The sequence below is a fragment of the Centruroides sculpturatus genome, unplaced genomic scaffold (assembly GCF_000671375.1).
Source record: "Centruroides sculpturatus isolate CEXI.00-Female unplaced genomic scaffold, Cexi_2.0 scaffold955, whole genome shotgun sequence".
NCBI classification, from domain to species: domain Eukaryota; kingdom Metazoa; phylum Arthropoda; class Arachnida; order Scorpiones; family Buthidae; genus Centruroides; species Centruroides sculpturatus.
In genome coordinates, this window is record NW_019385144.1 from 318,856 (window position 1) to 328,693 (window position 9,838).

The 9,838-nt window shown below is 26.4% G+C and overlaps 1 protein-coding gene across 1 annotated transcript; it reads right to left on the minus strand.

The window, feature by feature from the left end:
• Positions 1-3,647: 3,647 nt before the first annotated feature.
• LOC111635387 lies at positions 3,648-9,449 on the minus strand. Its single transcript, XM_023380340.1, has 3 exons — positions 9,164-9,449; positions 7,072-7,228; positions 3,648-3,953 (listed from the first exon to the last, which is right to left on the minus strand). Exons 2-3 carry the CDS (start codon positions 7,172-7,174, stop codon positions 3,694-3,696), a joined length of 363 nt encoding a protein of 120 aa, XP_023236108.1. The 5' UTR covers positions 7,175-7,228; positions 9,164-9,449; the 3' UTR covers positions 3,648-3,693.
• Between the last annotated feature and the right edge of the window lie 389 nt (positions 9,450-9,838).

A 9,838-nucleotide genomic window follows, 5' to 3' on the forward strand; every position in this document is an offset into this window, starting at 1 on the left:
CAAAAAAATATACGTATTTTGGAAATGTTGAGTCGAATTAGTCTAGAATCGATTAATTTTATGAAAGAAAACCTTTCAAACAGCCGTAGTCCGTAAACTATGATTCCTACAAAATTGATTCATAAAGAACGGAACGTATCTACCGTCTTATAGGGGGATCTACTGTATATATAAATGTAAAATGTTTATTTTTTTTATCAATACAATGAATATCTGTAAGACAGTTCCATAATTTTGTGCTAGGAATATTTATTGGCCTTAATTATAATGTACTTTTATGAAAAAAAAAATAAGTAATGCACTATAATTAAATTATTTAATGTAATGTTAAATTTTTTAATATATAACACATAGAATAAATAAAATATAAATTAAGAATTACATTCATTATTATTATTATTATATATTAAAAATATAGATAAAATAGAAATAACTTTTTGGAGAAAATTGTAAAATAAAATATATAACATTTATTTTGTTAGATATAAATGCTTTTCTAATGGTTAAAACTTTTAATTTCAAAACAATAATAATCACAATTTACACTTTTTAAACAAATTATGGTCATGTGAGTTGACAACTAATGATTTTCTGGTAAGCACAGATGATCATCTTTTTCAAAAAAGTGAAAATGCATTTTTTGTCAAATTATTATTTTTTGTTCATTCATATCTAAACTTAGACTTCAAATGAAAAAACCTGAACTATGTTATTCTTTTAGTATAAATTTCAAATGTTCATAACAGACTAAATTTGACAGTATTTCTAATAACAATGTTTCAATAATAAATATTAAGTATAAATCAAATAAAGTTTTTATATACTGTTTGCTTCTAATTACAAGAAATGGAAAATTATTGAATAATTGCTTCACTTGATTCTTTATTTTGTTTAATTTTTTGTTTGAAAATGAAATTAATGATAATTTTCTAATTGAATCCATTATTATATTAGTAAATTACAATATATTAGAATGCATTACAACAGTACAGTATTGGATAATCAAACAAAAAGTAAAATATGAGAGGCAGCATGAGGTATCTGACTTGGTGATGCTGTTGCTGGTAGTGCAACAAACATAACTTGCTTATGGCACCAAGTCTGATTTGTGGTATTACTAAACGTCTCACATTGTCTTGTGGCTTTTATTTGATTACCCTGTATGTAGTGTATGGTTTGAATCATATTTTTTAATTTATTTGTTCCTATGAAAATTGGTAAAATATTAATCTGCTTCTTAATTAATGTCTAAATAAAAGATAAATTTAAGTATATAAGAAAGTCTATTGTTTAATTAAATGATACCTTGAATAATTAATACATTAAAAACTACATCATAAAAAATAATCTTGTGTGATTTCTGTTATTTCTGAAATTTGTATTAATTAATATCAAAAATTATCATATTTGGAAATATTTTAGCAGATTTACAAATCACTTCAAATCTCTGCATTTTGTGAAAGAAAAATAAAGATAGAACAATTATAATAAAAGAAATATCTTAAAGATATTTCTTTTATTATAGAGGTGAAATTGGAACAATTCTCCAATCTTCATAATCATCAATTACATTATATAGTGTAAAATTTAAAAAACTTCTAGGATTATGTTGATTCTTAGCATTTCTAAGGCCATGCAGAAGATCTCATATTGTTCCAACACTTGCTTTTTGATAATATCAAGCCTCTCCCATTGAGTACAGTGGAACCCCGGTTAACGAACGTTCTGGTTAACGACCAAATCGGTTAACAAACTATTATTTTGCAAAACTTTTGTCTCAGATAACAAACAAAATTCGGATAATAAACTTAACGGCTTTTTGTGTCAAATTTGTAAGCTTGCCGACTTTTAGGGAAAATCAGTTAATCGTGTGTCGGTGATGGTCTAGGGTCCATTCGTACGTTGGTGATGGTGGAGGAGACAAAGATGACAAGTATTTTACAGTGAAAATCGTTTATTAGAACGGGAAGATGCTTACATATTTGAGGTAGTTGGAAATGGCTTATCTACAGTATTTTCTCTCGGCACTGAGGAGTGGCTTATCGCTGGTCCTACGATAGTGCAAGCTGATCAGTCGTAGCCCCAGAGCGGACGAGATGGGTTTGCTTGGTCACAGAAGCGATGGTAGGTGAGAGCCGCAAGACTGGAGCGGTCCGCGAGACACAACACAAATTTTAGCGGGAACGACTTCAGGCTTAATCCAAACGAAGACGACACAGATTAATCGCCATAGAATTTTTAGGAAACTGCGTTTTTACCTTGATATTCGGGGTTTTTATAGTATTTCTTCATTGAATCTCACCTTACGATTTGTCCTGTGTCCCATTCCTCGCTTCCCGATTGTTTTCTTCTTTGTCTCCAGGTGAAAACTGAAACCAGATCAGGTCACGAGGTTTGTTCCGAGGCGTTTATTTGATACCTGTTCGTCGACTCTGATCGGAGATTGTTGATAAACCTATAAGCCTTTCGCTCATAATTTAGCCTATTGTTTCTGCTATCTGTCATTTTAGAACTTTAACGATCGTATGTGATGTTTTTTATACCCGTCAAATCTTTCCTTTTTTTCCAAAAATTTAACGTAGATCGACTGTTTATGAGCACGTTTTCCTATATTTTCATTAAAGAAAACCCATTTTACAAATAAAATTACAAAAATACTGATGGCTAGAACGCATTAATTGTATTTGCATTAATTTCTATGGGAAAAATTGCTTCGGTTAACGAACGGACTCGTGGAACAGATTACGTTCGTTAACTGGGGTTCCACTGTATATTAACCAGATGAAAAATGTTTTGTATTGATCTTGAGACACTCTACAATTTTGTAATTCGTGCCATTATCTTTTATAAGATTTCCCCCCCTGCAAAATGGGATTGGGTGTGGTGTCTGGCATCTAAACCAACAAACAGTCTACTACCAATTACTTATAGTCCAGTGCAATTTCATTTAGTTATTACATAGCAGAAGTGAGATGTAACCTGGTGCAATATTTTTATCTACATCCTGTATAATTATGATATAATGAATAAAATTCAATTTTTTCAATTAAATACAAATTCAGTTTCATTTTCATTTCCTTCAATAAATAAGTCAGACTTTAAATAATTAGTTACTTTAATTTAGAATATAAATTTTATAAAATGAATCCGATGAAATATAATTTGCTTTTTATGCATTTTTAAATTAATATTATTTTAAAAAAGATTAATTAATGTCTTTTAGTTTTTATACTCAGGAAGAATGTCATACTCCATTATTCTCAATCAATCAGCATATGAATCTTACAATGAGTATGATTGTTCATTAATTTAAATGGAATTTATTGTTGGTGAAAATAATATTAATGCTCTCAGCATTACACATACTCAGAAATAAAAAAAAGCTTTTTTTAATAGCAGGTTTAAAATAATAAAATCTGCATGTGATTTTTAAGGTGATAAAATCATATATTTTTGCTGTTGAAATGATAAATCAGAATTAAAAGTTTTCTAAAGTAATTTAATTCATAAAATATACGAAATATAAATTATTGATGAAGTGATTTTTGTTGTTATTGTATTTGAATTTATTCTGGCTAATTATAAAATTGAACTTTTTTTGCTGATATAATAATGTGTCAATAAGTCAATTTTTAAAACAATTTAAATAATAATTAAGTTAAACACAACATGGTTTCACTTTTATTATTAATATTAAACAAATGAATCTTGTGCTGGAATTATTGTATTGTTCTCATCATTTTGAACTATATGTTTATAGTTGTCCTGAAATGTTACAAAAGTATGTGTTGTCTTAGATTCTGATTTTATGTCTTTAAAATCTGAAGCAGATGATCTCAAACCCATTATAAGAGAATTGCGAATATCACTACTGTGTCGTGACCATCTCTTCTGAAATGACTTTGATGATCTTCTTAAAATTCCAACATCAACTTCATCACTGTATGATAAATCTAATGATATACAGAAATATTTCATATAATAGTCATAAGTTTAATAATAGTATATTATTAAATATTTTATAACTAATTTGTATTTTATTGTGGTCAATTTATATATATAATGATTTTAATGATTAATGCTCTGTAACAAAAAGTATAAATAGTAATTTTTAAAGAAAGAAATTCAATAAGTAATCAATAGAAAATTGCCACAATAGTCTATTGATAAAAAATACCTTACAATAGTAGCTGCAAACCAATTTAAAATATTTGTTTGTTATTGAACATATTTAAAGTTCTAAACACTAGAAACAAATGTACTGGATAAATAATTTAATTTATAGAAAGTAATTTATACCATTTTAACCTGGCAAAATTATAGCAGATGAAATTTTTGGCCATCTTGAATATCATTCATTCTCAGATTCCAGAAAAAAATTATATTTGAATTGCAAAAAAAATCATATGATGAAACAACAAATATATAACAATGTGATTTCCTTCAAATAACTCACAAGTTATCTGTTTTAAATTACAATTAAAAGCTTGCCTAACAGTTTATCCTTTGTCTAAACTTACTAAGAACGCCACTAAAAATCATGAAAACTCTTTTGTGTAATATAGTTTTTTTAAATATTGTAATTTGTAAATTTAATAATATATCCTAAACCTGAAGATGACATTTTGAAATGTCAAAAGTATTCATTTTTAATTAAACAACTTTAATACTGATAGACATGTTTTATTCTTATTCTATATTTGGCATCATGAGACCACGCACCTGTCAGTTTGACTTTTTCAGGAAATTATGAAAAATACATACAGGTATGCCTCAACTTTAGTTCTCTTGTTTTCTATTGTATATATCAATTCATATTTTTAGATGTTTCTATTTATGTAACATTGAATATAAATATGTTCTTCATGATGCCAAATATAGAGTAAGAATGAAGCAAACTGTCTATCAGTGTTAAAGTTGTTTACTTCAATTATTTAATTAAAAATGTGTACTTTCAACATTTCAAAATGCCATCTTCAGGTTGAGCATACACTATTCAAATTACAATATTTAAAAAAGCAGTTTGCTTTATTCTTATGTAACACTGATATTATCCACATGAAAAAATTAAATTAAAAATATTTTTAAAGTTGTTTTTAGCATTTATTATTATTATAAACATAAATTTTCAAAATACTTTTTCATGAGCAGTTAGTCAATTTCATTGACAATGACATGTGACTTAATAATTATAATGCTAGTGACCTAGAAATTTTGCACTTTTTACTGCTATAAAGTTTATTTTATTGACTAAAGTAACTATATCTATTTAACCTGCTATTCTTAGATTGACCATGTAATGTTTCATTTTTTATGTCTGACAGCATTACTTTCTGCCATTCTATTAACAAAATCAAAACTAAAGATAACTTCATTACCATTTTGATTTATTTTGTTTCATTTTATTAAACTGTATGGTGTAATGGGTAGAATCTGTCTTATTTTTTACTTTAATGTATTATTTCTTTTAATTTGGGATATTTATTTAGTTAGAAGAAAAGACTTTACACTCCTGCTAAAAAATTAAGTAAAAAACTGACCTACCAAAAACCTATTGTGATAATGCACTATCTACTGAGCATGCCCGTAGGCCTAACAAAATTTTGCGTAACACACATGGATTTTATTTAAAATCTCAACTATAGAAAACACAGATATTATCAGAGGAAAATAGTGGCTAGTCATTTTTCTTGGCATTACTTTTATAATTTTAATAAGTTCTAAACATCATTTTATAAATGAATACAGACAACTGTATCTATTGTGAGGTCACTGACTGTTATAAAAGATGACTAATGGAGTAGTTAGTGTGTTGAAACCCTAGCTTCCTAGTAATGATTCATCTATCAGAGACTTCACTATACCAGTACATTTGTCGTCTTTTATAAACACAGGAATAGTTAGTATTACTATATGTTGATTTATGGAAACCTAGTTGTAAGTGTGGATTAATTTTTGTTATCTAAAGCATTGTTAAATTATGTGTATACTACCAGACTATTTTCCATGTTAATCTCAAATAATTTCCTCCCAAAATCTCTATATCTCAAATTACGGACTGAAGTGTCAATTACAAATTCAAAACTCAGTGACTACATTCTGACAGCATGAACTGTAGTTGAGAATGTTGTTATATTGCAAGAGTTGTTTAACTCTTGCAATATAATAACATGGTTACAATTATAGCTGTTTTTTTCTGATTAGCTATGAGTTTGGCTAGCATCTTATTGGTTGAAGAAAGTTTGGCATCAGAAACTATTTACAAACTATTTTTCTTAAGGTTTACAGAATCACTACATTTAAACAAAACATACACTAATCATAATTTCAAAATTAAAAAATTTTGAATTCTGAATGAATGTCAATAACACAAGGCCAAAAGACACAACTTCATTATTTGTGTTCATTCAGTTTAAGATTGAAAGGGTTAATATCCATTTTTCAATGGCCAAATTCAGATTTTTGACTCTCTACTATATATAATCACCACAAATATATAAATTCAATAAATAACTATTTTTCATCTTAAATTGCAGTGAATGTAAATGTGTACACATACACTTTGTACATATATAAAATGCAGTCAGTAATATAAAAACAGTGAATATGACCAAGAAGATAATGTGAATAGGGACAAAAATAACAAAATAATTTTATCAAATGCTAAAAATGAAAAGGGCATTTACTTAGTAACATATTCAAATTGCAGATCTCAAAGTAACCAGCTTACTTTGAGATCTGTTTCTCTTCACTAATTCAAAAACAGTTATTGAAATTTTATTGTTACTATTTCAAATTAACAAACAAAATTATTAATTATACTATTCATACATTCCATGTAAACATGAAGTTATTCATTACTTAACTTATTATTCATAACTTTACAAACTACAAAACTCTTAAATTTAAAATATAATTAAATCTCCTTCTCTGATTACTTGTTGTCTAAAATTATTCATTAATTACATGATAATCTATTATATTTTAAATCTAAGAGTTACAAATTTTGAATCTTCCATTAAACATAAAATTTTTGTAACATCTATAATAATGAAAATAAGAATAACTTACAACTATCTGATTTTAAAGGAATAGTTTCATATTTCCCAACAGGTGGCCAATTGTTGCCAATAGAAAGATCAACTTTTTCATAGCGATGAATGGGACCTTTCATTTTTTTGAGTGCGGGAATAACATGTTCAAACAAGAATTTTTGAACAAAATATACCTAAAAATAATCAATATGATTATGCATATAAATGATGTCTAATTTTCTTGATAATATATAATTAATTAAAATATATGCAATTATTGTGTGAGAATTCGAGAGTAGAGAACAATTGTATTTAATCAGTAAAAAAATTTATTCAGTTAATCAACAATTTAAAGTAACATTTTAACATCAAAAATGACACATTTTGTCACTTTTCATGGGAAAAAAAATAAAACCTCCCTTGGAAAAGATGTTATCACACATCTCTGATGAACATCTGGCTGTTTGACTCCCCATATGTCCTGTCAGATGATCTAAACTTTAAATCCCAATTGGAGGAAAGTTAAAATAAAAAGGAAAAACCCTGCAAATTTGAGGCAGCAATAACAAGAAACTGCCATAATAGCCAGCAGACAATAATAATAAGCAACTGCCATAAAGGAGACAGATGACCCAGGAATGACTCTGTCATATCGAAGGTGGACTATGGCATAGAAGCTAACGAACTCTCTCCAATATAGTAACCCAATCCTCTCTGAAGGTAACTCAAGTCTCTTTCTGAAAGTAACTCCGTGCTTTCAGAAGACATTGAGTAACCAGAGGTATTATTATTTGAACAAATTGTAAACTCTCTCTTTTAGAGATGTATGTAGCTTAGTTAGTTGATAATTTAGTTTGTTTCATTTTATTGTTTATACCCAATCTATATACCTATTAAATTCTTTGTTATTTTTTAACCAACCTGTCTGATCATCTGAGTTTTATAGACATCTGGACTCGCAACAATTAGAAATTATCCACGACTTCCCTCCCCACTTGCATTTAAGACCCTCCTATATTTTAATGCCATCCAATGACACCGTGAGCAGGTCATAACATCCCAATGACTAGAAAGTTCTACCTTCATACATATTCTCACAATTGTTTAGAATTAAATTAATATAATTTGAGAATTAATAATCTACATATAAATCCTACTTTTATAAAATTATGTTAATGGTTAACAATGGTATGCTAATGGTTAACAAAAATGTTATTTTTTAAAATTTATAATGTTTCTGAGTACAACAGTATTTGAAAACAATGAACAATAAAATATTTTGTTCATATAAGCAATGTTAAGTTAATAGAATTTTTTAATTGCTATTTATGTAAAGAATAAAAAAGACAAACAATAACAGCAATATATCAATCTCTCTTATCCTAATTTTTAAAAAAAATTACCAACATATATACAGTAGTAAAACCTATATAAATCAGAATCACATGGTACAAAATAATTTTTTCTGTTTTAACAGATTTTAGTATATATTTTTTAAATCTTTAAACTATACCAGATAAATGTCATACAGTTAATACTTTCTTACAGTAAAATCACTTTTACATGTGCAAAAAAGTTTTATTACTATGCTCAATCCAAAGTGATTCCAACTGAACCTGGGAGTATTTGAAATCAAGAATTGAGACCTATTTGACTGCAAAAAGTTCTTGTTATTCTCAGTACTTTTAATTGTGATTGTTAATTTATTTCCAATCAATAATTAACTTTTGGTTGCTGTAATAAACATATTTCTCTTAGTAACATAAAAGAATAGTATACTTATGTTAACTTTTGGAACATAACATCATGTTTTTTATTAGTCCTGTGTTTTTTATAGCACAGATTCACATAACACAGCACTTTTTTGGAATGTAACTACTATGTTATATGAGAAAAACCTATACTTTGATTAATATCATGCAATATTTTAATACAAAATAAAAATTAATTAAAATTATATGCATATTTGATAAATTATTTCCTGTAAAATTTTGAAAAATAATTTATAGAAAAAGTGTAATGTTTAAAAATGCTTAATATTTTTAGAAAAATATCAAAATGTAATACTTGAATATTCTTAGTTTTACTTTAATAAAAGAAAAATTCAATAGTATGAATTTAATAATTACCTCCCAAATGTATGAGATTACAAAATTTCCAAGGCAAATGGCATAAATAGTAAGATGATAATCTAATGTTGGTGCTCTTTTAAACTGCAAATATAAAATTTATATTAATAAAACATTAACATCTTCAAAAGTAAATTTGGAACAGTTGTTACATTAAATGAGTAATTACTTTTTTTAAATCAAGAAACCATTTAAAAGAAAATATTTTTCACTTTCTAAGACTTTAAGTTTCATTAATATAGTTAGAAATTTAATTTAATGTAGTTTTAGAAGATTTAAAGTTACATTTATTAATTAATACCTCAATACTATTTTCATAAAATCATAATGTTTATTTCAAAATATTTTTTATTCATGCTTACATATATTCATCATTCAGTTCAATTATGGTATGCAATTTAGAGATCAATGTTTAAATAAAAATACAAGACAAAAAATTTATTATTATTTAACTTGTAGAATAAAACAGAATATCAACTTTTTACCATAATTTATATATTTTTTATTATATATACAAATGATATAAATAAAATCCAAATCAATTATCTCTTTAAATTAAAGAAGTCCTTGGAAAATAACAAGAAATTTTTTTTCAGATTAAATCTCATCCTTAGAATCAGTCTTAAAGAATTGATCAAAACTAGCAATTTTTCAAATGTTGGTTGAAATACTTTG